The sequence below is a fragment of the Lynx rufus genome, unplaced genomic scaffold (assembly GCF_022079265.1).
Source record: "Lynx rufus isolate CCGP_SWC_20201006 ecotype Redwood Valley unplaced genomic scaffold, mLynRuf1.p SCAF_6, whole genome shotgun sequence".
NCBI lineage: Eukaryota > Metazoa > Chordata > Mammalia > Carnivora > Felidae > Lynx > Lynx rufus.
Window position 1 is genome coordinate 144924121 of NW_025814878.1, and position 27469 is coordinate 144951589.

Consider the following 27469-nt stretch of genomic DNA (forward strand, 5'->3'; position numbering starts at 1 on the left):
GGGGAAGTCCAAGACTGGTCTGGCAGCACCCCACAACAAATCCACAAGAAGCCAGATCAAACCAGACGCACCCAAGACAAAGGGGGCTGCAAACCCTGACCGACTAAGGGAAAACAGGTGGGGAAAGCTGCCCCCAACCCCCCTCCCCCAGTAATAAATACTCCACCCCCCAGCCAACAACTGTCAGTAAGAGATCAAAACCCCAACCTGAGGCATACGGCTTTCCTTGAGCTCACCCGCTCTGACATCTTGAGGGTGTGCTCAGTTTAATAAACATTCCTACTTGCATCGTTCAACCATTGTGTCTGGTCTGTCCTTAAATTGTTTGCTGCGGGGCGCCTGGGTGGCGCAGTCGGTTAAGCGTCCGACTTCAGCCAGGTCACGATCTCGCGGTCCGTGGGTTCGTGCCCCGCGTCAGGCTCTGGGCTGCTGGCTCAGAGCCTGGAGCCTGTTTCCGATTCTGTGTCTCCTTCTCTCTCTGCCCCTCCCCCGTTCATGCTCTGTCTCTCTCTGTCCCAAAAATAAATAAACGTTGAAAAAAAAAAATTTTTTAAAAAATTGTTTGCTGCTACAAGACTCGGATCCTCCGGCAACATCCCTGGGACCAGCTGGGCAGAGGCCTCTGGGCTTGGGGTCTCCCTAGGGCACCTGACAACACGGCTACCTTGTGCAAATGGAAACAAAGCTACCTGAAAAACATATATAAAGCACTTGCATGTAACATAATGTAAATTTTGTAGAATTGCTCAGTAAACATCTATTATTGCATACAAAAAAGAAGGACATTGGGGTGCCTGGCTGGCTCGGTTGGTAGAACATGGGATTCTTGATCTTGGGGTTGTAAAATTCAAGCCCCAAAATGGATATAGAGATTCCTTAAACATAAAATCTTAAAAATAATTACATTGGCTGTCTACAGAATTATTGCAGATTGGAGGTGCTTGCTGAGATGTGGTGAATAAATGCCTATTTCCACTTTAATAAATGCAGCTGTAAAACCCAATTCCACGTGAGTGTACTAGCGAGCTAAGGAAGGATGTGTTCTATTTTGAAAGGAGTTTGAAATGGATGAGACAAAGTTTTCAAGATACTTGAGTAGAACACCTGTCTTAGCAAGGCTCCTGTAGCAAAATGTCACAAACCAGGTGGTCTGTCTAACCAAAGTTTGTATCTTCTGGTTCCCGAAGGTGTAAAGTCCCACATCAGGGTGGTCCGAGAGGCTGGGTTCTGGTGAGGGCCCGTTCCTGTGTTCGGAAGGCAGTCTTCCCATTGTGTCCACGCATGGCTGAAGACCACAGTGAGGAAGCAGGTTTCTCAGGATTCTTTACCAGGACCCTAATCCCATTCTGGAGGCTTCTACCCTTATGACATCTTAATCCTAATTACCTCCACAGATCCCACCTCCTAATGCCATGACGTTAGGAGGTAGGGTTTCAACATATGGATTTTGGAGGGGCACAAACATTCAGTCCATAACAGAGATTGTCATATATTTGCAGCTACCTTACAACTCTTCCAGTTGTAGCAAACTGCTAACAGTGCAAATGATTTTCATTCACAGAAATGCAAATGAATCGTGTCCAGTGGAATGCAGGAGATCATTGCCCTAGAAATTGACAGGTAAAAAAAAGTAAATCTATTCATAAATTTACTTCAGCATTCCAGATTGCTTATAACTATGTAGTACTTCAAATTTTCTTACTGGTTGTTACACTGACACATACTCATTTTTATTTGTATGAGAGTTACAATTTTACCTTCTTTTAAGAACACAATCTTTTAACAATTTGGAAACCGGGTATACACCAAAGGCAGAAACAAAATACCAACTTGTGGCTGGCAAATGTAGACTAAAAAGCATGGTTTAGATCTGAAACTAGAAGAAGGGCTTTCTCTCCTCCTTCTTCTCATGTCTACACCTGGAACCCAGTAGACACACTCACCCAGCAGCTCTGTGAAGGTGCACGTAATCATACTAAAATCAAACTTAAGATCCAATATACTAGGCATATAAAAAGTCATTTATGAGAACAGCATCATTTTTTTTCCTTCTAGAGATTTCCAGCTACTATCTCCTCCCCCTCACATTATCTTCCCGTCCTTTTCTAAGTCACCCAGTTTTCTATCAGAAATTACAAATTCTTCCAAAGTCTTTAGAAATCCATTTGTCTCCTCCTGCAAAAAATAATTTTATGAGGGCAGTGGTTATACATGCGTAAGATACATGATGTGCTGTATGTGTACGTATTTAATCAGGAGACACCTTGCCAGAATTAGTTTCATTTCCCGCCCCCCCCTTAAGCTTTTATATTTCATTACCTATTTCTCTTGACCACAGTTAATTTCATACTGCAGGGAGTGAGCCTGTCTTGTAGTACTTGAACCCTGTGGTTCCCGCTATCTGCATTCAGAACATGGCCCTCCAAATGGGAACACTGGATCCTGTCCATGATGAACATGTCCTGGGAATCCTATTGTTGCACAAAAACAGCTTTCTTTACACCTGCACCGCCTCTCCCATTTTGACTGGTGAGCATAAAATCAATAATGTGATGAGTCCAGTCATGAGTGGTCACAAGGACAGGAACACACATGGCCATTCAGACATGAATCCTCTAGACCTGGCATTAAACATTTAACCTCAACATTCAGGACTTACTTCTTATCCTGAGTGATATGGCAAGGCTGGAATGTGTTCCTGAGGCAAAACCAAAAGTCATTTAACTGTAATATAAGCACAAGGGCAGAAATTAATTTTACTATTTCTAAATTATCTTCTCCTGTCCTACCCCACCCTTCTCTACCCTATCCTATCGAACTCTACCTAACCCTACCCTACCCTACTCCACCCCACCCTACCCTACCAACCCTACCCTATGCTATCCTATCCTAGCCCCACCCATCCTATCTCACCCTGTCCCATCCTATGTTGTATTTTCACTGGCCCAACCAGGGCTGCATCCCCTGGCACACAGTAGGCATTCGTTAAACACTTGTTGGATGGACGGTAGAGGCAGCAGGACGGGTCGTGTCACGCAGAGACCCGCAGCACCGCGATCGTGAGCGGGCGGACTTCACACGCAGTCCGTGAAGTGGGACGCGGGAGTGTGCGCGGTGACCGCGTTTCCGCGGGAACACAGGTGCAGGCACGCGTGCAAGTACGGACAGAGTGGGGATGCAGGAGAGCGGTGGGGACGGCGGTGTGGCTGCCGCGGCGCCCAGGGCACCTAGGGCACACAGCCCTGACCGCGGGCGCACGCGTCGTCCACCCGTGAGACTAGCTCCACGACTGGAAAGCGCAGGGCAGCACGAAGCACCCGTGTACGGCTGCACGGGCGGCAGTCCGCGGGCCTCGCGCGCCGGGCAGCGCCGGGCGTGGACCGGGTAAGAGGACACACACCCACCATCACGGCCCTCCTCCCTGCGCCGCAGCGCCGGCAACTACACGGACCAAATCTCGCGGTTTCCCAATCTATCGCGATGCCTCAGCGGCTCCAACGTCTGGCGATCTCCGCTCCCAAATCACTCGGCTTTCAGGAAGTATCGCGATACTTTCGCCTTCGCTATTTTCGGTGTTTTAACGGCCTCTGTGAGAAAATTTTAAGTCAATTTTTAATACTATAGGTCTCTGAGAGCTCCATGCATAATTCTCAAGTCCATGCCGTTGCGTAGAAAATTACAGGAGGAGAAAAAGGATGTGTCAGAAGTGGGATTCGAACCCACGCCTCCATTCGGAGACCAGAACCCCCAGCGCGGGGAAGCGGAGCTTGAGTCTGGCGCCTTAGACCACTCGGCCATCCTGACACCCTGCGGAAGGGGAGAGATTTTCTACTGAAGTAGATGTCCAGGCCGGGCGCTTCTGTGACGCACACGCTTGTGCCGGAGGCAGCGCTGACGTCAGAGGTGCCCGCCGCAGCTGGAAGAGCCGAGAGCCACCTGTGGCCGGGAGAGGAAGCGGGCGGGAGGAGAGGAGCTGTTCTTGTAAACGCGGCTGGGGCGCCGGCCAGCCGGCCGGAGCGCGGGCGTCCCGAGCCCCCGGCCCGGTCCCAGCCTCCGGGCGCGCTGCTGGTTTTCTTTTCAGGAGAGGGAGGAACAACAACCAACGTACAAAACACCTCAGTTCCGTGGCGCGGCCTCTTCCTCCCCAATAGTGCTCGCACGCGCCGGGGAGTTTGTTGGGCTCCGAAAGTGCCTGCGCCCACCTGTGCAGGTGCGGGTGCCTGTGCGGGTGTAGGTGTAAGTACCTGTGCGGGTGAGGGTGCAGGTGCGGGTGCCTGTGTGGGTGCAGGTGTAAGTAACAGTGCGGGTGTCTGTGCAGGTGAGAGTGTTGGTGCGGATGCCTGTGCGGATGCCTGTGCGGGTGCAGGTGCGGGTGCCTGTACGGGTGCAGATGAGGGTGCGGGTGCAGGTGTGGGTGCCTGTACGGGTGCAGATGAGAGTGTTGGTTCGGGAGCCGGTGCAGGTGTGGGTGACAGTGTGGGTGCAGGAGCCCCTCCCCGCCCTCGGGCTGCTCCCGGATGCTGGGATCTGAGCCCCACGCGTCTGCTGCCAGGTGGGGGACAACAGCGCCACGCCTCCGCACGCAGGCTTTCCCGCTTTCTCCGCTTTGCTCGGAGTAATGTGAGCTCCGGGCCTGGACCACAAGCTCGAAAACCCTTTCCAGCAGCTGGACTGAGAGACCCTGGGGGTGTGGTAAACTGTGCGGAGAAACCCTGGCAGGCCCCATGAGGGTCCAGGACGGTGCCCGAGTGCAAAGTCGGGGCCCAATAAATGGATCTGACCCTTGTTTCTGCAGCTCCGCTTCGGGCTAAGCTCAGGGAGTAGGGACAGATTTGAGAGTGTTCAGTACATTTTGTCCCGATGGGTTATTTTCTGTATTAACCCACAAACGTTTTTCTTTCTGGGAGGCACAGGTTACTCTTTTCTTCACGAAAAAGAACTAATTTGAGGTTTAATAGGCCCTGTTTTAGATTCCCAGACTCTCTTGGTTTCACACCTGTTTTTGACAGTGAAAGAGAAAATGGGAGTGAGAAGCACATGGTTTCCTAATTTCCCTCTCTGCAAGGTGTGAGGTTTGCTGTACTTTAAGAAGCTGTAGTTCCGTGGGAAGGAAGTCATCCCACAAGTGATTCTAGACGTGCTAGGCGTGGCCGTTGTAACCTCTTAAAAAGCTGGGATTGTTACTGGTTTCCTAATTGCAAGGTACTGCAGATACCCCACGTCAAACCGGTGCTGTCCAACGTTGGGTTATTTCTAATTTTTCACTCTCGTCAGCAAACGCTCCAAGGAACATTCCTGTGTAGATAAATATTTTCAAATATCCATAATTATTTCCTTACATTTCTAGAAGTGGAGTCCCTAGATTAAAGTTTATCCAGTCTTAAAAGTTTTTGATACATGCTGTCCAGCCGCCACCAGAAAATTTGAAGCCATCTGGATACCGCAAACCTGGCCAACAAAGGGTTGATTAAACAGCAAAACATTTTAACGGGTGAAAGGTGACAGGACATCATTCTGCAACTCTGAGTGAGGTTCAAGGTTCGTGTTTGAAGGGTTCTCACACTGCTTAACAAACTGAAGTGTTCATCTCTCCGTATTGATTTGCAAAACTCACTATAAGAAACATAAACCCTTGTGACAGTTTCTATTTATCAAGAACCCAGGCAGAAATTCCTATCTTTCACTATATTTTACCTTTTAATCTCATTAAGTCCCTTAAACATTCAGCCAATTTTCATAGAAACTATGAGTCATACAATTAACAGGGTTCCCTTATCAATCTTTAAAAATCGAACTCTGGTCCATATTTAAGGTCCTTTTTAATCATGCTATACATTTACTTTTATTTCTGGTCACTTTTGTCCCATCCTTATCTCTCTTCCTTTTATGGCATGTTAAACTGCTGCTACCTTGATTTTGGTTTTTAAATGGCTTGAAGTCCTTTCTGGAATAAGGTGAGGTATAATTAAACATGTAACTATTTTCACTATTTACTAATAATTATCATGCAGTAGGACTCCCCCATCCTAAATATTTATTTTTTTATTTTTAAAATCTTTTTTAACGTTTATTTATTATTGAGAGACAGAGAGACACAGAGCATGAGCAGCTGAGGGGCCAAGAGATGGAGAGACGCAGAATCTGAAGCAGGCTCCAGGCTCCGAGCTGTCAGCACAGAGCCTGATGTGGGGCTCAAACTCACAAACCAGGAGATCATGACCTGAGCCGAAGTGGGATGCTTAACTGACTGAGCCACCCAGGTGGCCCCCTAAATTTTAATGAAAACATCTTCCACAAGAGGGACTTTGAAAGACCTGAAAATTTTAAAGGGTGGAGGGAACTAAAAAGAAAAGCTGATGGTGGTGGTCTACACCAATTTGAAAAACGGAATTTAATTCCCATCCTCAAAATGAGTGTTTTATGTGACGCTGGTAAACACATCTGATTCTCGGATTATCATGTCCGAGAATTACTTTAAAGTAACAGGGATGGGGGTAGGAATGCAGAAGAGGCTATATTGGAAATGGGATTGGCCGTAAATTGATAGTTGTTGAAGCTACGAGGTACCATGGGGAGTTCAGTGTGTATTTTCCTCACTTTTTGTGTGTGCTTAAAGGTTTCCGTAGTGAAGAGTTCAATATGGGGGGTGGGGATGAGAATCACCTATAACCTCATTAAAAGCATCTGTTAATACTTTGGCATATTTTGCTCCAGTTTTGTTTTTGTTTTTTTTTTTTTTTAATTTTTTTTTTTTCAACATTTATTTATTTTGGGGACAGAGAGAGACAGAGCATGAACGGGGGAGGGGCAGAGAGAGAGGGAGACACAGAATCGGAAACAGGCTCCAGGCTCTGAGCCATCAGCCCAGAGCCCGACGCGGGGCTCGAACTCACGGACCGCGAGATCGTGACCTGGCTGAAGTCGGACGCTTAACCGACTGCGCCACCCAGGCGCCCCTGTTGTTGTTTTTTTTTTTTTTTTTAATGTGTAGGTTGAAAAATGTGAAATCTCTACCCTAAAATAAATTATCTTCTTTTTCTATCACATTCTTGTTGTGCATCCCAAACCCCAAAGTGGGTTTGGCAGTTGTTCCCCCACTATTATCCAGACAAATCCTGTGTGTTCTGAATGAAGAATCAGGGAGAGAGGAGTATACCTCAAACAGTTACCTTCACATGCCTTGGCTACACTTCAGACTTCCAATGTAAAATTAAGCCAGCAGATAAGCCGCTTTTCTCTTCAGTGGAGAACAAGGAAATGTAACTGGGCCAATACCATTATAGTTTGCTGTTTGAAATCCAGCTACTCCATGAACACCCTAGCAAAGGTCCCCAGTAACCTACACCGGCTTGGCTTCCTTGCTGTTCCTCACCGAGGCCGCGTGGAGGGGGGACTCCTGGGCTGAAGGAGGCGCACAGGTTTAGTGATCTGATTGCATGGTCAGGTAGAATTGTATTGCAGCCCTCAGTGAATACCAGCCTGTCCGCCTCCAGAAAAGGGGCCACTAGGAAGTGGAGCCCTAGGATTTCAGCCACCTGGGACCCCAGGGCTGCACAGGGAGGTCTGCAGCGCCCGGTCCCCTCGCCCACAAATCAGCTTTTGTTGCTTTCTACTTCTTTCTCGTGTTATTTTTTCTCCTCTTAACTGACTTTATTCCAGAAGCCACGTTCTCTTGTATCTTCCTGGGGAGTCCAGTTCAGCCGGGGTACCCAACACTGGGTGATTGTGCCGTTTGAATCAAAGAATCTTTGTCCTTCGTTTGTGAAGAGGCAATGCACCCACCATTAGTACACGAAGAAAGAACCTTTTCAGTTTTTTTCTTTGCTGGGAAGAGATGTGTGATTTCCGTCGCGTCTTGGGTTTGGACCACAGATAACTGCCCTGACAAGTGGCTCATTTACTGTGAGGACAGAGATTTGCTTTCAATTTCATGGCTCCTTTAAGTGTTAGGCAGTAATCACCCCAAGTATTTCTCATCTTCTCAACTGCACATCCTGGAGGGCAGGGGCCAGGCACACTTTCCTTTTATTCTCCAAACTGGGCTCTTGCAGGCCCATCTGCTCTTGGGGAAGATGCTCTTCTCGGCCTGCCAGGCCAGGATCACAGAACCTTAGAGGAGCACCTGGGGGGCTCGGCTGGTAGAGCGACTGACACTTGATTTCTGATGGGGTCATGATCCCAGGGTCGTGGGATCAAGCCCCATGTTGGGCTCTGTGCGGAGTGCGGAGCCTGCTTGACTCTCTCCCTCTGCCCCCTCTCCTGCTCGCATGCTCTCTCCCTCATTCTCGCTCAAATAAACATACAGTAAATATTTTTTTTTAAAAAAAGAAAAAAGCAGCAGCTGAAGGCAGACACAGTAACACCCTGGAGCAGCAAAAGCTCTAAAGACTGGCCTGTTGGAACCCTAATGTGTAGTTAACTTGGGATGTTCTGAGGAAAGAACCAGATAGGAGCCAAAAGGATGCTACTGGGCCCCAAATCCTGATTCACTGAATTGAAGCTTTGCTCACCTTTCTGCAGATGAGTACATTTAGACTCATCTGCAGATTCATTCAACCTTATCCAAAATGGCAGGATTGTTGTTGTTGTTGTTTAAGTAAAAATTTAAGTAATTTTTAAATACGTACGAACCCACCACAAGGAACGGAAGGTAACCAATAACACATATCAACCTAAGCCTCCACCTCTGTGGTATCCTCCCATGGTCCTTTTGTTCACATTACAAGATGGGAATCAATCGTAAGGTATCTGGTCTTCAGACACTCCTCACCCAGCATGGTTAGGATCGTTGACTCTTGGGGCACATCTACACTCACACGGGAAGTAGCTTTGTTGGATCTGACAGACTTAGCACTGCCCTGGCTGCTGCTGACAAAAACGCATCGCGACGCTGCTCCTGGAGCTCTGGGTCTACTGGGGACCAATGAGACCCACTGCGAGCCCCTCACACGGCCCCAGCACTGGCTGTGAGGACCACAGTCCACCCCAGATACACTCTTTCTTGGATACCCACAAGGTGCCCTCTTTGCGGGCCTGTATTCCTCCTCCCTGCCCCAGTGGACTAAATTAAGTGACACTGGAATGCAATTTTGATGGGGACCCCACCCGGCTTCCCAGCTGCAGACCCTTCCTGCTGAAGGCAGGTGCCCCGGGTCGACGGACCAGCGCCATTAAGGCCTCTGTTCAACGCTCCGTTTCCCACGCGGGAAAGCAGAATCCACATGTGCGGAGGGCTGCGATCAGGTGTGTGCGGTCGAGCATTCCATCTTAGTGTGAGTCCCGGTTCCACGGCTTCCCAGCTGTGTCTGGGGTAAGCCATTCATCCCGTGCCTCGGTTTCTGCATCTGTACAGTAAGGGCAATAGTACCCACTTTGTAGGGTTGTTAGGAACATTCAAGAACTATCTGTGCATTGGTCTGTCTAGTTCGTGGTGCTCCACATACATACCCTACACCCTCATCGAAGCCCCTCTCTGTAGGCCCTGGTTATATGATTTCCCAAACAACGCTGGGAACAGGACTGAGTACAGACCATAAGGTCTTGTCTTCTCGAGGCCGTGTCCAGAAGCAGAAATGACCCAAATCCCTGGAACAAAGCTATTCTCTCAGTCAGATCTTTCCTCCTCAGTACGTGGTGACCTTTGTACCCCCAAGGGCTTAGGTTGGTGGTTCTGGGCCGGGAAGCAAGTTCTGGGCCCTCTGATCTATGCCAAGCATTGCTGCATTATCCCACCGCCAGCTATAAAAAGGACTTGGGAAGGACACCTGGTGGCTCAGTCAGTTAAGCGTCCGACTCTTGGTATTGGCTTGGGTCATGATCTCATGGTTCGTGAACTCAAGCCCCGCAGTGCAGAGCCCGCTTGAGATTGTCTCTCCTCTCTGCCCCTCCCCTGCTTACATTCTCTTTCAAAATAAATAAACTTAAAAGAGAAGGATTTGAGAACCCTTTCCTGGTGAACTTACAAGAGAGTGAACAGCTGACACTGCTCTCTCGGCACCGTTAGGAAGCAGGGACGTGGCACCCAAACTTGTTTTATCATCCAGGTGGAAGTAAAACACTGGCCAGACCAGGATTCGGACCCATAGGGAACTCACCGCGAGCCAACCCCTTCAACCCCGCCCCAACATCTGAACCCAATCCTACCAAGACCCGGAAAGCAACAACAATGTAAACAACATCCATGGTCACTTTATTTTCAAACAGAGGGGCCATATACCCAAAGGAAAGGAGGACGAAGAGCCATCGTGGGGGCCTGCTGAAGTGATCCGTTTAGCCTCGTGACCCGACGGCTATGGGGACAGAGCTGCCCCTCAATGGTACACATACTAGAAAGGCCATTCCCCACAGGAAATGGAGAAAAGGAGGCAAAAAGTCAATGAATCCCTGGAATAGTGCCTCAGAATCACTCCAGGGATGGGATATGACTGACCGTCAGTCCACAAATGGGAGTGTGAGGGGGATCTGGGGACAGTGGATAGCGTTGGCAGGAAGTTATCCTGGATGATGTGCACCGGTCAGAATGGAGGGAGCAGACAAAGCCCTCGGAACAGACAGAGGCAAAGAGCACACTGATTAGAACATTATCTCATAACAGAGGTGGCGCCACTTCCCACCGTTACTGTAAAATAACTGTAACTAATCAAAACACACAGAGGCCTCTTTAATGGAGTTAATAAAACTACGGCAGAATGGGAATGGGGTAGAGGTACGACTCCCCAAGGAGAACCCGGGATCGAGGGAGCCATGCTGGCAGGGCCCTGTGGTTCCTCTCCAGGTTCTTAAAAAGGAGCCTCAGCCCAGAAAACAGCAAATATCCGTGACCACTTTGTGGGGCCAAAACAGAGGGTGCCGGGCGGAGCCCCGGTGAAGTGTCCCCAGCGGCTCTCCAAGGGCCGTCCACACTCTCTCCCCTCCAGGACGGGCTGAACGGAGGTGGACATCCGGTTTTTGTTTCTGGGCACTCTGGCACGTGTCATTACATCTCACAATTTGCACGGGAAGGGGGAGAGGGTGGAGAACGCGGACACCCCGCGTCCCGCTGCAGGACCTGGGGAGCCTAAGGGCGTCCGGCTGAGACAACAGAAGCGGCGAGGCAGCAAGCCGCCTGCCGCCCGGGGTGGGATCACGGCCGCCAGCCCCGGTGGCCTGAGTTCACCTCCTCAAGGGGAAGTCTCCATGGAATGAGTATGGTCGCCAACATGGCCGGAAAACCCATCGATCCCGCTCATGGGGCAGATGATGAGTGGGGCCGCACTCTTCCCCCCCGAGTAGCTCAGGCTGAAGTAGGGCCGCACGGGCCCGCAGAAGGTAGCATGAGAGAAAGTGAAAGTGTGACACCGCTCAGTCACGTTGTAGAAGGACACCTCGCCAGCGTCATAGTCCAAGAAAACCCCCACCCGCTGGAGAGGGGTCCGTAGGGGGAGGGCAGTCATTGGGGAGGTGAGAGCCCAGTACTCTTTCCCGTACCACAAGGACACGGCCCAGAATCCATTCTGGGGGGCCGAGGTCACGCCACCTTTTCTGCACACCGAGTCTTCACAGACACCGATGGTCCACTTGGCTTTGTCTCCCACCTCCACCTCCCAGTAGTGCCTCCCAGCGATGAAGCACGGAGAGCCCAAGACACAGGGGAACAGATTGAAGCGCTCGGGGTTGTCAGGTAGGTCCTGTTGCAGGTAGCTGTATCGCACTTGCCGGAGGTTATCGGAGAGGATGAGGCTGGGGTAGGCCGTGTCCGGGTCCAGAGTCACATCCACTGCATAGACAGAGGGGAGGCGAGGGGCAGGTGAGCCAAGGGCCCGCAGAGCGCCTGGAGGGCTCCTGGCCTCTCCCCCACCTCCCCAAGGGGAGAAGACGAGCGCCCCCTGTAGGCTGCCTTCACCTCAAATTCATCCTGGACTCAACATCCCCAAAATGACTCTGCATTGGCTCATCACCTTTCCAAGCCCAGGTATGTCGAAAGTGCCGAGGTTTTACCTCCATTCCCTTTCTTCTACATCTTAAGCCACATTACCCATTATCGGCTGAATCTCCCACACAGCTTTTGGGATCCGAGGTATGTGAATAAGGGACTGCAATCCTGTTACCAATTTGCCCGCCTTTCAAATCACTCTTTTGTATCCTTACTCAACCGTGCAAAAAACCCCAGTCATCTCTTTTTAACGTCCGGTGCAAGACCCACATCTTCATCAAAAAGTTGTTGTTAGCGAGCCGTGCCATCACCCTCTCCCTCCCTTAGGCCCGACATGATTTCTCGCCCACGCCACATCCCTGGGTGCACCTTGCCAACGTGTGGGGACTTCCCGCTTTGAACTGCCAGGGGCTCTCACACGCCTGTCAAATCCTGCTCGGGAGGAAAACTCCAAACCACAGCCCAGGCAGGCTGAAGGACTCCCATGAAAGCTTCATGATGGGCAACCGGGGAGGTGACCTGGGCCCACACTGGGTTCGTGGTTCAACAATCTGTGCACAGTCATCTGTCTGCCATGCCGTGGGTGTGCCTTGAACCTCCCAGCAGACACTAAACTCCAGGGCAGAACAGTGTCTCCTGCTCCTTTGTTCCCTCTACGGCACCCTGCACGGTGTCAGACAGGGCAGGACACACGCGAGGCATGCGCTTAGCACCTGCTGAAACAGTGGAATACGGATCACAGTCGCCAACACCAACGAATGTAGACCTGCTGTGCTCAGAGCACCTGTCTTCCTGAGGGGGGGTGCACATGACTGCAGACAGCACACACCCATAATGTAGTGCCTCTGGGTCCTTGGGACCCAGTCCCCTGACCCTTGGGTGACAGTGACGGTCATGGGGAGGGGGCTTCGTTCAGTTCCCGCCCAGAGATGGGAGGACCCGACATTCCTGGACCCCCAGCTGAGAACAAAAGCCGAGCTCACTAAGTGGAAGCCCACGGCGGTCCTGAGGCTGGGCCGCAGAGCCACAGGGCACGGTGGGAAGGGGGAGAGGCTTCTCCTCAAGCTCCTGGCCTCCACTTCCTCCACTGGCTTCAGCTTTGGGGCATTTTAGGAAGCAAACACGTTGCAAACACATAGAGACAATGGTTTTTATCTGGTTGTGTTTATCACTTTTACACACATAACCCGAAGAGCCCAAATTTAGGCAGTTTCTCAAATCATTCACGACAGTAGTTTGGGCTTTAGGGTTTTTACTCCTGTTTCCATACAGTTTTGTCTCCATCACCTACCTGAGTATAACTGAGCCTCTCTCAATTCTGAAAGAACAAGAGAGAAGAAGTTATGGACGTCATGTGAGTATTTCCAAGAAATGCCTAACAGAAGGGGCTCTGGTCACCGTCACCATGAAGCCGCGGCCTCATTACACAGCCCAGAATCCCTGCTGCCATCGTGCACAGAGTTCTCTACAGGGCACGTGACTCCATCGTTCAAGCAAGAATCCGAGGGGAAGGGGGCTGGGAACTGTGGGTGGGAAGGATAACCATGTGCCTGAGGCTGGTAGCAAATGGGGCCAAACTGAGCCAAGATCAAGGACCCCACCCCAAAGTGGGCCAGCTGGCTCTGCAGGGGGAAACTCGTTCCATGTTCACACAGTACAGAATTCTTGGCTTCCACAAGCCGCCTCTGCTCTAGGGGCTGCGTGACAGCCGCTACCGTGCTGGGAAAACAGGACCACTCACTTGAAAGGCACTTCCCAGTGGACAAAGCATGCTCACAAATGAGCTCTCACGAGCCTTTTAAGTGGCAGGAGAGCCACAGCAAGGAAGGTCACGTCTGCACTGACCACTGAACTGACCACTTCTGGGATCATCCAGTCTCTGGTAGAGTTTCTCCCTATCTGTCTGCTTGTGGAAGACATTGGGTGTCCCCTACCTAAGTGTTGCTAAGATGCCAAAAGAGTGTGTATCTGAAAAGATAAAATGCAAACAAGGTCTTAGCATACGTCATACAGGAAACCACCAGAGATTATGGGGATCTGTAAGCTGTAATAAACAAGAAAAGGGTTCACTTCCATATAAGGGTTTCGGATCCCACAAGACCACCTAGGAACTTTAGCATTTAGGATAAACTCAACTCCTAACTGAATGTGGCTCGTGACCAGAAAATTTTACATTTAAAGGGGCTTCTCTTAAATACCTAAAACACTTTATCTAATAAACAAAAATATAGGATTTATCATGTGTCAGGCCCCATTCTAAAGGCTTTAGAAATGGTAACTAACTTAGTTCTACAGCCTTGTGAGGTGAGAACTACTTTCCTCACGTTACAGACAAGGAAACTACAGTGTGGAATCCTTCCTAAGCGCCAGAGCTGGGCCCTGGGTGGTCTGACTCCTGAAACCCTGTTCCCGCCATTGCCCTGCAGGTGCGGCGTGACCCCCCGACCTGGTCAGCACCAGTGCCCACGGGCAGAAGTTATAATGTTAAATACCGGCTCACATCAAGTACAACTGGCATAGTTTCTGTTCATTCTTTTTCTCAAATTAAAAAAAAAAAAATTATTAAATGGGACACCTGGGTGGCTCAGTCGGTTAAGCATCCGACTTGGGCTCAGGTCATGATCTCTGGTCTGTGAGTTCAAGCCCCGTGTGGGGCTCTGTGCTGACAGGTCAGAAACTGGAGCCTGCTTCGGATTCTGTGTCTCCCTCTCTCTCTGCCCACCCCTGCTCGTGCTCTCTCATTCTCTCAAAAATAAACATTAAAACAAAATTTTTTTTTAAGTAGATGTTCATCTTCCCAGGAAACTTCAACATCAAAAGCCCAGTAAATGTACGTATTTACCTTGGATTTTCTCCATATCCGACTGCATTTTTTCTAAGGGGAGAAAAGGAGACATTCAGTTTGCATCCCACAGCTGCCTGGAATATCGATCTTCCCCTCAGGCTATGTGCAGATGTTCAGAGCATGAATCCATTTCCCCCAGTGGATCTCTCTGCTTGCATTACCTGTGAACTGCTTCAGACTCTCTGTCAAGAACAGACATTTTTGTGCAAAGATGTGGATTTTCTCTTGCAGATCTGGAGGTGTGATCCAAGGTTCAGGGATCCGTATTCTTTCAGCTCTAAGTTAAAAAAAACAAAACAAAACAATGAGTAAATACGTCCCCCAACCCCACAACTTCAGGATCCCAGACAAAGCCTGGGTTACATTGGCAAACGGTCTTTAAAAGCAGCCATCACAACTCTTTCCCTGCTCCCCTCCTAGACTGTGATCCTCTCGACAAGAGCAGAAGAAACATCTTGCTCATTCCAAACCCCCCACAGCACGTAGCTCAGGGATTTTCAAATGGCCTGTCCTCAGGAAGGTCCACCTGAACTGAACATAGGGCTGACTTGCCAGAAAGCACCAGATTCCATCCAAGACCTGAGCTTCACGGTGGACAATGACCCAGTGCCCTCAGGTTCCCAAACACGGGGAGAACATCTTCAGAGAGGTGCCCACTCTGCTCCCTGCTTGTGGGGGTTGGGGGGGGTGGGTCTATGGTGAAAACCGATTGCCAACTGCCTCCCGGATACCCCTTCTCCCATCTTCCGAGCTTTCCTGGGTTCCTGGCTGCCCGGTCTAGATGTGACCTTGTGGCTGAGTTCTGACCGATGAGACGGAAGAAGGGTCTTGTGCCCATTGAGAAGCCTGCTTTAAGAGGAGTGTGGCTGGCTAGCGCTCCAGCAACCACCTTAGACTGTAAGATCCAGGACCACAACTCGGGCACCGCAGAAGAGCGAAGGCAAGGAAACCAGCAGACGAGCCCCGGGCCACCTACCTGCACGTCTCTTACACGGCGACAGACGTTGTATCATGTTTAAGCCCTAAGCCAATGAGATATTGGGTTCCCTACTTCCCATGGCCAAACCCAAACACGAACGTCACGAGGTGCTGGGCTCTGAAGGACCTGCTCTCCCTAGGTTGGGCCAGGATGGACTGTGGCACCAAACAGCACAAGCAACAAGTAAGGGCCGTAATCACCGGGGCCACGTGACTGGGACTGGACGCGTTCTAATCCGTCTCCTCAAAACCCGCAATTTTACCAACATAATTCTATCCACATGGCCTCCCAGCCAAGTCACTCCACGGACGCACGAGGCCCTGCCCCAGCTCTTGGGGTGCTCCCTCAGGGCCCCTCGAGTGCTCCCTCACAGCTCCTGAGTGCTCCCTCATGCGGCTCCGAAGTGCTCCCTCAGGGCCCCTGGGGAGTGCTCCCTCACGGCCCAGCTGCAGCCCCCCAGAGGTTTTCACCGTTCAGCATGTCAAGCAACTTCAGCGTCCGGCTCCTTCAAAGTCAGTCTCTGCCCCTGCACCAAACAGCGTGTCCCCGAGGCCCAGCCCACTGGCCCTCACTGTCTGCCCTGCAAACACCTGCCCACATGGGGGTGCCCCTGCTGTTCCTGGCCCGGCATCCAGGGAGCTCTCCCTCACTCCCCATCGCGGACACAGCCCAGGAGTAATGAGGACAAGGCCGGGATCCCCGGAACGGGGCAGTAATTATGTAACCCTGAGCCATTCTCTTCTCCCCATTATGGAACCAGGAGGGGTGGCGGGGACAGGACTCTGCAACCCGTAAGAAGTGACTGGGCCCCTGGGAGCCTTCACTAGGTCCCCAGACGTGTCCTCACAAAACACAAGCACAATTCCATCCTTCACCCTCACAATTTGTCAGTAATTCCTGAGTTTTACTGAGAAGATCCATGGTCCATGTGGCTCTCTGCACACAGTGACTCAGTCCAGAGACGGGCAGGACATGTCACTTGGGGAAGATATCCTTCCGAGGCTCTGGGCTCCTTTCGGGACTTAGGAGTGTGAGGGACACGCCATCCTGCACTTGATTGGACACTGGGGGGAGAGAACACTGTACCTGCTCAACGTGTCCCCGATGTCCTACGAGAGAAAGGAGAAGGGTAACTGTGAGAAGTTGTAACTTCGCTTTTCTTTCAGGGATGTCTGTTGAAAACCCAACCGTGGGCTGGCCCTCCTGTGAGAAGCCAGGGAGACGTGGACACAACCCAGTCAAGAGGCTAAAAATCGGGGCAAGGAAACCAGGAGGCACACGATTTGCTGTCCCAGCATTTCCTGTGTCCGGCTCCTGCCCCACCGGCCAAGGACATCTTGATCAAATTTCCCAAGTCAAGTACCCCACCCATGCACCCCAACTGTTCACTTGTCCAACTTGCTTCGACTTTTTATCGTGACATAATTTCAAATACACAGAAAAACTGCTAGCACATAGCTCGTGTACACTTGTCACCAAATCACTATGAACACATTTATGTTCAGAACCATTTGAGATCACTCTTTACATTATATCCTTTACCCCTTCATACTTCTGTGTGTACTTCCTAAGGACAAGCATGTTTTCTTACACAATCGCAGTAATCAAGCCCAAGAAAATGAACACGGACGCAACAATTATCTAACCCACAGTCCATATTCTTCTTTAACCAATCATCTTCTTTTTTTTTTTTAATCTTTATTATTTATTTTTGAGAGAGAGAGAGAGAGAGAGAGAGAGAGAGAGAGAGAGAGAATGAGCCGGGGAGGGGCAGAGAGAGAGGGAGACACAGAATCCGAAGCAGGCTCCAGGCTCTGCGCTGCCAGCACAGAGCCCGACGCGGGGCTCGAACTCACAGACTGTGAGATCGTGACCTGAGCCGAAGTCAGATACTTAACCGACTGAGCCACCCAGGCACCCCCTAATCATCTTTTTTTTTTTTTTTTTTTTTTAAGTTTATTGACTTATTTTGAGAGAGAAAGTGCAAGTGGGGAGGGGCAGAGAGAGAGAGAAACAGAGGATCTGAAGTGGGCTCTGTGCTGACAGCAGCGAGCGGGACGTGGGGCCCAAACTCACAAACCTGACATCATGACCTGAGATGAAGTCGGACACTCAACCAACTGAGCCACCCAGGCGCCCCAAATTCCTCCCATATCACTTAATCGACATTCTCCTGGAAAGAGTAGTTTCCTCCTATTTATTATTAGTATGGACTCATATATTCTTACTTTAATAGGCTATAAACCATCACTGTTCTTATTTATTTTGGTGCTAAAAACTGAGACTTGGCCAGAGTCTCTGTCACTTTTTACCCTATCCCTTTCCATCCATTTCCCCCACCTGGTTTATCCTTCTATGGTTTCCTCTGCAAAAAGAAGCAGATACATGACTTTCAATTATCTCTTTTTTTCTTCCACAGAAAGTAGCATATGCTGCATTTTGCGCTTTTTCACTGAACACATTCCTGGACACACCGCATCAGTGCATGGGTCTCACGGGCATCTTCCTTCCTCTTCCGTACAGCTGCCTACTATCCCATCGCGTGTACACATGCAGAATTGATTCAACCAGTCTCAGTCTGGAAGGTGGGTTTTTCCCAGTACTTTGCTATTACAATGTCACATTGTGTAACTTTGTGTGTCTGCATTTTTGTACCTATTTTCATACCTAGGTAAATTCCTGCAAGGACCCTTGGTACAGGTCTAATTGCACACATACTTTGTTAAATACTGCCAAACACTTGGTCTTCCCACCAGCATAGGAGTTCTCTCTCCCACATCTTTGCTAACAGCGTATCGAATTAGGAAAATTTTGCTACTCTGGGAGCACCTGGCTGTCTCCCTCGGTTAAGCATCCGATTCTTGGTTTCCGTTCAGGTCATGTTCTCACAGTTTGGGAGTTCGAGGCCTGCATCAGGCTCTGTGCTGACAGCTGAGAGCCTGGAGACTGTCGGATTCTGTGTCTCCTTCTCTCTCTCTGCCCCTCCCCCGCTTGTGCTGTCTCTATCAAAAATAAATGAACATTAAAATAAAACATTTTAGGGGCGCCTGGGTGGCTCAGTCGGTGGGGCGTCCAACTTCAGCTCAGGTCATGACCTCGCGGTTTGTGAGTTCGAGCCCCGCGTCGGGCTCTGTGCTGACGGCTTGGAGCTTGGAGCCCGGAGCCTGCTTCGGATTCTGTGTCTCCCTCTCTGGCCCTCCTCTACTCACACTCTGTCTCTCTCTCTCTCTCAAAAATAAACATAAAAAAAGTTAATAAAATAAATAAACAAAACATTTTAAAAATTGTGAGAAAACAAACAAAAGCCTCCAATACAATGTTAAGTAGAGGCAGGCAACAGCGGGCATCTTGTCCTGTCCCTGACCTCACGGGGAATGCTTCTAACAGTTCCCTGTGAAGTAAGATTCAGCCCACTTTTCCCATGCTGTCCACCGTAGCCACTCTGGTCGTGATCAAGACCCTCTCCCTCCTCCATGTCCACGGCCCTTTTCTTCAACAGATCCATCCTTTCAAAATTGTCCTCGCAAGTATCATCGGCCTTAAGAAGTAATGATAATTTTTTTTTTTCAACGTTTTTATTATTTATTTTGGGGACAGAGAGAGATAGAGCATGAACGGGGGAGGGGCAGAGAGAGAGGGAGACACAGAATCGGAAACAGGCTCCAGGCTCTGAGCCATCAGCCCAGAGCCCGACGCGGGGCTCGAACTCCCGGACCGCGAGATCGTGACCTGGCTGAAGTCGGACGCTTAACCGACTGCGCCACCCAGGCGCCCCAAGAAGTAATGATAATTTTTAAAAGCCCGAGCGCGGGGCGCCTGGGTGGCGCAGTCGGTTAAGCGTCCGACTTCAGCCAGGTCAAGATCTCGCGATCTTGCGGGATCTCGCGATCTCGCAGTCCGTGAGTTCGAGCCCCGCGTGGGGCTCTGGGCTGATGGCTCGGAGCCTGGAGCCTGTTTCCGATTCTGTGTCTCCCTCTCTCTCTGCCTCCCTCTCTCTCTGCCCCTCCCCCGTTCATGCTCTGTCTCTCTCTGTCCCAAAAATAAATAAACGTTGAAAAAAAAAAATTAAAAAAAAAAAATAAATAAAAGGCCGAGCGCTCGCTTTGGCAGCACATCCACTCAGACCAGAACGTGGCCCCTGATCACATGATGCAACCAGGCGGGAAGCGAGTCAGGCGCTGCCGTTCAGAGCGCCACTCACAATCGCCACACGTCCGCCAACTCACGAACGGAATACCACACGAGGAAACATAACACGCTGCGCATCCACACAGTGGAACGTCACCCAGCCGCGAAAGCAAATGCAGCACTGACACAGCTGAACCGAGAATAAGGTTTGCGAGTGAAAGGAGTCAGACAAAAGGCCTGCAGGTGCCAGACTCTAACAGGCAAACCCGTGAGACATGTAGCCGACTAGCGGTGGCCAGTGGGTAGAACCGAGTGACTGACTGTTCAACGGATGGATACAAGGTTTCCTTCTGAGATCATGAAAGCCTTCCCGAGCTACAGAGTTGTGATGATCGAACAATACTGTGAGTTTACTAAATACTGCTGAATGTACACTTTTTTTTGAGAGAGAGAGTGCAAGCAGTGGAGGAGGAGGAGGAGGAGGAGGAGGAGAGAGAAAAAGAGAGAGAGAGAGAGAGAGAGGGAGGGGGAATCCCAAGCAGGCTCCACACTCAGCCTGATGCAGGGCTTGATCCTATGACCCTGAGATCATGATCTGAGCTGAAACCAAGAGTCAGAGCCTTGACCAACTGAGCCACCCAGGTGACTCTGTTAAGCTCAGGTCATGATCTCACGGTCCGTGGGTTCGAGCCCTGTGTCGGGCTCTGTGCTGACAGCTCAGAGCCTGGACCCTGCTTCAGATTGTGTGTTTCTCTCTCTCTGCCTGTCCTCCACTCAAACTCTGTCGCTCTCTCAAAAATAAATACACATTAAAAATAAAAAAAAACTAAAAAAAAAGAAATGGTTGAAATGATGAACTTATGTAAATTCTCTCCCAATAAAACGAAAAAAACCTCTCCACTCCACCTAATAAAGCCCTAATCCTGGATACACGCAAATTCCAGCTTCCCCTGGGCCTGTACCCCAGCAGTCTGGTCTCAAAGAAAGTCACACGACAGGGCAGACTGGCCCCAGTACAAACTGACGTTCCCTGACCGAGTCACCCTCCCACGTCTCACAAAGCACCTGGTCTTCCCAGACTCTGAAACAATTATTTAAAACCTTCCCCCCATTCTCCAAAGCCCACATTTTCCCAAACTCCTGCTCGGTAACAATAGAGGATCCTGCTTTCCAAAGTCAAGAGAACAAAAGACACCAGGGTCACCTGCCCAGCCTCACCCTGCCTGCATCCTCCCCTCACCCTCCTGTCCCCCCAAAGATCTTCCTGAACTAACTCCTACGCACACGTCGGTCCTCCTTCCCTTCTGCCCTCCCTCTCAGGCAGACAGCAGTGATTTACAGCCTCAGTGATGTTCCCGACCCGCATCCTTACAGCAGACTCTGCTTGTTTACCTCGTTTCTTTAAGCATCCCCTCCCCGCAAAGCCCCACGACCCCACCCCACCTCCGAGTACTTTCCTGCCTCTCGTCATGGTCTTACTCCTCGACATACTCACCCGCCCCTGTGGTGTCCCTCACCCTGCCAGTGACCCCTGTCCCCAACGTGGGTCCTGCCCCACACTGTCCAGTGTTCCTACAGAAGAGCATCTGTGGTGCCCACGGCTTTAAACCAAGTGGATGTCAGCCCTCGACTGCGTGGGACCCTGCCGTCCCCCTCCCTCCTCCTGGTCACGTTCTGCCGCACACGCTGGCCACGTGTTCCCTCTGCAAAGTCCTCCTTTGCTCCCTGGCAATGAAATACCGGTGCTCATTAAGGTTCAAGGCTAGGCCTTCTTATCCTAAAGCAGGAGTCAGACACTAGCTCTCAAAGGCCACACAGCACGTTCTGCTTTTGCGAGCCGTGTGGGTCTCACAGGTGCACCCTCTGCTCTGGCAGTGGAAAAGCAACGATGCACTGTGTGGCTTCGTGCCAACAGCACGCACACGACGGAGTCAGAATTTTATATAATTTCACGTTCCACAAAATAAAATTCTGATGGTTTCCAATCACTTACAAGTGTAAAGACCATGCTGGGCCCGCAGGCCACAGAAAAACAGGAGGGGAGCACTTTGCTGACCCCTGACCTTGGCCATCATCTCCCTTTTAACGGCATTTATCAACATCTCTTCTATCGCTGTTCACTCCTTTGTTGTCCGACCTCCACACGAGATGAATTTCAGGAGAGCCCCTGCACCATCCACCCCGTGCCTGGACCAGTGCCTGACCCAGAGCAGACTATCCACACGCACGGAGTGAACACCAGCTCTGTCCTGGTCTGGCTGGGTTGGGGGGCCACCCAGCCGTATCACAGGCCCTAGGCCAGGCTTGACTCCCAGGGCGGCTTGGGCCAATGACCCCGGCTCCAGTGCTGACCGTTTGCTGGCTGTGCTCACACGTGTGTGCATGTTAGTTAAAATGACGAGATACTGCACGGCGTGGTCTTTACATGGCATGTGGGCCCAACCCCTCCTTACACCAGGAGATCGGGTCACTGAGGCCCAGAGAAGCCGAGAACCTTGCCTGTGATCACAGCACTTCTTACCCACTGAGCTCCCTGCGGGCCGTGTGGACAGGTGCGCTGACGCTTACCTGCAGTAGCTCCCTGGTGGGCTGCTGCTGCTTCTCCTCCAGCTGGGCAATCAGGCCACTCAAGTGGGAGATGTTGCAGGAGAACTGGGTGATGGCACCATTGATGCTGTTGTAGATGGCCAGGTCCAGCTCCTCCAGACGGGCCAGGAGGCGGTACTCATGCTCCTTCAAGGAGTGATAGAGCTGCTCAAACTCCCAGACAATCTTCTCCCTCTCCATCTGGGTCAGGCTCTGCGCAGGGGACAGGCAGGGGCACTGAGGAGAGGGAAGGCTCTCTTCTAGTGCCCTTTGTGTTTGTCCTGGACTGTCAGCGCCCCCCCCCCCCCCCATCATCCCATCCCAGTGTTCTCGCGGAGCACACGCAGTGACAGAGAAGCCACAGAAGGTAAGAGAGGAGAACATACCTGCCTGGCAGGGGGCTGGGAGGCATGAAAGACTGCCAGGAAGTGATGGGTCAGATACGGGGGACGGACTGGAACACTTATTCCTTGCATCATGACCCTGGCCACGTCACTGAGGCCCTTCCCATGTCACCCGTACCTTCTTTCTGTCCTTCAGGGGTGTTCATCAACTACCCCCTCCCTGGCTCTGGGTGTGTTCCCTCCTGGTGCAGACCTGTTTGCCAAAGCCAGTCCGCCCTCCCTTCTCTACCCCACCTCCCAATGACAGGCCTCCCTTAAAGCTCTGTGCTCAACTCCCTTTGTTTACTCCTGTGGAATAGAGTTTTATTGGGACACAACCACACCCATCGTTCACATATTGTACTTAGCTGTCGTCAAGTTACAAGAGTTGAGCAGTTGTGACAGAGATGATGCGGCCCACAGAGCCAAAAATACTTACTATCTGGCCCTTTACAGAAGCTTTCTAAGCCAGACTCCTGAGGATATCCCTTCTGAAGCATCCGACTAACCGCCATTCCTAAGCACTCACTGTGGGACAGTGATGCTCACACGCTTGTTTTAAATCCTTCCCACAAGGTCACACCTCTCCTTAGCTACACTGAGTTTTTTAAAGATATAAAGGATACAATGTAATCTTAGAAATGGAAAATTAAAGCTGAAAGAGACCTTAAAGGGTAACTGACTCAGTGCTTCTCAAAAGGGTTGTTACTGGCACTCTGGTGGGGGGACAAGTTTGCCTGGCATGACCCTGTTGTCCCGTTGCAGGACATTCAGGATCTCTGCCCTCCCCTCCCCAGTCACTCAGTTCCTCAAGTGACAACCAAACCACACAGCACTGGAGGGAAGGAGAGAGCAGTACCAGCCTTGCTAAAAACCACGAGGCCAGACTACCCACTTCACAGAGGAGCAGACCGGTCCAGGGAGGGCGTATCACTCTCTCCATCTACCCAACTGGCTAGTGTCAGGGCCAAGAAGCATGTGCAAGAGTCCTGGTTCTCAGAGATGGGTCTTCCTCCCCTCTGACAACCGTCCCCCAGGGGACACAATGGCTGTGTGCATGGTGACTTGAGTCCACTCAGGCTCACTAAGACACTCTCCATCCATCAGAACTATTTTCAAGCAAGGGGAGCTGAGGTCTCAGAGGATGGTGTGGGCAGAGGAAACGGTGGTGTCTGAAGGCATCCTGAGAAGTTCCCTGTCCAGGACTGACAAAATTTCACAAGATGGTGCCAGACTCTACTAGTCTAAGACTTGCCTTTCAGATGTAAGCACCTCTAGGGAATTTCTTTAAAAAAAATTTTTTTAATTGTTTTATGTATTTTTGAAAGAGAGACACAGCGTGAGCAGGGACGGGCAAAGAGAGAGGGAGACACAGAATCTGAAGCAGGCTCCAGGCTCCAAGCTGTCGGCACGGAGCCCGACACAGGGCTCAAACCGACACACCGCGAGATCACGACCTGAGCCAAAGTCGGACGCTTCACTGACGGAGCCACCCAGGCACCCCAAGGGAATTTCTAATATTTTATTTACTATTTTAAAAAATTACTCAAGCACCTATATGGTGGATATATAAGTATATATCATAAAAGTCTATGGGGGCACCTGGTTTGCTCCATCTGAGCAACTTCAGCTCAGGTCATGATCTCACCGTTTGTGGGTTCGAGCCCCGAGCCCACAATGGGCTCTGACAGCTTGGGGCCTGGAGCCTGCTTCTGATTCTGTGTCTCGCTCTCCCTGTGACCCTCCCCTGCTTGTGCTCTGTCTCAAAAATAAGTAAATATTAAAAAAAAAAAAAAAAAAAGTCTGTACTTCTAGTTTATTTTGTTTTGGCTGTTAAAAAATACACACACACACACACATCTCGATCACAAATTAGGACATCAGTCACTTGCTGAGGCCACTTCATAAGCCGTCAGCAGAATGGCACCAAAGGAAGCTAACCATGGCCAAGAATTTCACGTGTTCAGTGTCGTCAAGGATCAACCCCATGTACACAAAACTAACAGGTTACACTTTTGATAGGTCAGATCTCCAGGGGTCCCAACCTCAGCTCTTCCCAAATGTGGGAACCCCTCGGTTCTCCAGGTGAGTCCCCAACTGCCATATGGGGTTGTTTCATCTGCATCTAGAAGTTCTGGATGGCTTGACTGGATACGTTAAGGGAAGTCACAGCCTCACACGAGACAGAGTGAGCAGCAGTGGCGATATTAGCAGTGAATTCCAAGTTCCCTTACCAAGAGTTCAGCTCGGGCCTGCTCCCCCTGTGCCCGACGCCTCTTCTTTAAGTCTTTCACTCTTTTCAGATGGTCCAGCTGGTTCTGGATTTGCTCCTGGCAAAAGCAAAAAGTTGCACAGTTGGAAATTAGGCAGACCTCAGCATGGCCATTGTGCCTATTACCCACGCGGGACCACATTCCCTGGTTAGAGCCTGTCCTGGGACCGTACCGCCAATCCCAGGGCACAGGGGGTCACTCCTCTCTTTGGCAGTCAGTGTGTGTGTCTTAAACCTGCGGGGGGCCTGCCTATCCCAGGAAGGCATCCTCCACCGAAAAGGTGAGTGGAGGCTTAGGGGTAAGCGGGGGCTCTTCAGAGGCGCACACTGAGAAAATGCCCTGACCACTACCTTCGCAGCCTCCTCGAAGGTTATCGCCAGTCTAAAATAATGTACCTGAAAACACCGTAAAGGCTACGTGACTAATTATGCATGAATGCAGTCACTTTCACCTACACACACAGGCCATTGCTCGTGTGCCTTTCCCGCAGCCCTCAAACACACGGACAACAGCACATGCGTTCCCCACACATAGCCTGACAACTGTCACACTCAACACTCTGTTTCCATGTGGCTGTTTGGCTGTGCCAGCGTGCTGGCTCGACGCTTCACAAGGGCCACCCACTCGTGCTGTTTCGTTCAACCTTCATAGTAGCTGCTAACTCCGGAGCCTCGGGGCTCCTAACTGCCTCCAGCAAGAAAGCACCCCGCTGCCTTCCGTGAGCTTCCAGAACAGGCCGGAGCCCAGGCCAGGGCCGGGGAAGCGCGCGCAGACGGAGGCACGCGCACCTGCGGGACGCGAGCACCTGCCGGTCACCGTGCGCGTGTGCTCCGCGCGAGCGATCCGTGTGCGGAGCGCGCGGTCCAGGGAGGGGGGGCGGGTCTCCGCGGGGAAGGGCCCGGGGGTGGGGGGGGGGGGACGGGGAGACCCCCGGCTTCCCCCGCACGCGGGCGCCGGGGCTCCGCGGAGGAAATGACGGCTGCGGCGCCCGCGTCCGGCTCAGCCATTTTCTAGGCGGGGAGGAGGAAGCCCCCCGCCCCCGCCCCCCGCCCGCCTTTGTCCGCGCGCCGCGCGGCCCTCACCTTGAAGCCCTCCACCGCCTCCTCGAGCGGCAGCACGCTGTGGCCGCGGTGCTCGCGGGAGCGGTCGCACACCACGCAGATGGGCATCTGGTCCTCCTCGCAGTACAGCTTGAGCGGCTCGCGGTGCTTCTCGCACGCGCCCATCTCGCCGCCCGGCCCCGACGGCCGCTCGGTGCGCAGCTGCTTCACCAGCTGGGTCACGTTGGCCAGGTGCCGGTTGGGCCGCATGTGGCGCTGCGGGAAGGTCTCCCGGCACTGCGGGCACGACACGTCGGTCTCCGCCGCGCCCCAGCAGCGGGTGAGGCACGCGCAGCAGATGTTGTGGCCGCAGTCGAGCATCATGGGCTCGGCGAAGTACTGCAGGCACACGGGGCAGCTGGTCTCCTGCTGCAGGCACTCGGCCACGCTCCCGGAGGCCATGGCGCGGCCCCACTCCCGCTTCCGGGCGGCGCCTCCCGGGCCGGGACCCCGGGGCGCGCGCGCGCTGGGCCTCCCCCGCCTGCGCCGCGCCCTCCCTGCGCCGCGGCGCGCCCCCGGGGCCGAGCGGGCGTGGGGCCGGGGGGCCGGAAGGGGGGGGGCGGGGGTCCCGCGGCTGCGCGAGGGGCGGGGGAGGGGGGCCGCCGAGGGGCGCCGCGGGCCGGACTCGCGCGGCCGGCGCTCGGGGCGCGCAGGACGACGTGGCCGCGTCCGAGCGGATCCCGGCGCGAGCGGAAGGGGCGGCCCGGGGGCGGGGTTTGGGCCGGGATCCCGCGCGCCTTCACCGCCCCGGGTCCGTGCGCGCCTCGCCTCCCGCGGCCCCGGGCCTGGATCGCCCCCACACACCTCTCCGGGCCTGGACCTCCCTCCCCATCCACCTCCCCGGGCCTGGAACTCCCTCCACCTTCCCGGGCCTGGAGCTCCCCCCACTTCCCTGAGCCTGGACACACCTACCCGGGCCTGGACCCCCCCCCTCCACCTCCCGGGGCCTAGTCCCCCCTCCCCCCAGGCCTGGACCCCGCCTCCACCTCCCCGGGCCTGGACACCCACCCCTGCATCTCCCCGAGCCTGGACCTCCACCCACCTCCCCACGTTTGGACCCCACCACCACCACCTCCCCAGCCCTGGACCGCCCCTCCACCTCCCCGGGCCTGGACCTCCCCTCCCTGAGCCTGGATCCCCCCACCTTCACCCGGGCTTTGCTCAGGGTCCCTGCCCGGCCCCCGGCCTCAGCCTAGTTGTGGGGGGCGGGGGGCGGGGGTGGGGGTGGAGTTGGCGAGGACAGTTGTGGCGTTTCCAGGAGACT

At 52.3% G+C, this 27469-nt stretch overlaps 1 protein-coding gene, 1 long non-coding RNA gene and 1 other non-coding gene across 3 annotated transcripts; all 3 read right to left on the reverse strand.

The window, feature by feature from the left end:
- Positions 1–2301: 2301 nt before the first annotated feature.
- LOC124529356 (uncharacterized) lies at positions 2302–3353 on the reverse strand. Its single transcript, XR_006966316.1, has 3 exons — positions 2914–3353; positions 2660–2724; positions 2302–2471 (listed from the first exon to the last, which is right to left on the reverse strand). It is a non-coding gene; the product is annotated as an uncharacterized LOC124529356 (long non-coding RNA).
- Positions 3354–3698: 345 nt separating this feature from the next.
- On the reverse strand, positions 3699–3804 carry TRNAL-CAA (transfer RNA leucine (anticodon CAA)). The gene is made up of 2 exons: positions 3767–3804; positions 3699–3744 (listed from the first exon to the last, which is right to left on the reverse strand). It is a non-coding gene; the product is annotated as a tRNA-Leu (tRNA).
- A 6364-nt stretch (positions 3805–10168) lies between these two features.
- On the reverse strand, positions 10169–26656 carry TRIM27 (tripartite motif containing 27). Its single transcript, XM_047103219.1, has 8 exons — positions 26188–26656; positions 25067–25162; positions 22432–22662; positions 16822–16844; positions 14918–15033; positions 14754–14786; positions 13203–13229; positions 10169–11755 (listed from the first exon to the last, which is right to left on the reverse strand). Exons 1-8 carry the CDS (start codon positions 26605–26607, stop codon positions 11160–11162), a joined length of 1542 nt encoding a protein of 513 aa, XP_046959175.1. The 5' UTR covers positions 26608–26656; the 3' UTR covers positions 10169–11159.
- Positions 26657–27469: the final 813 nt, after the last annotated feature.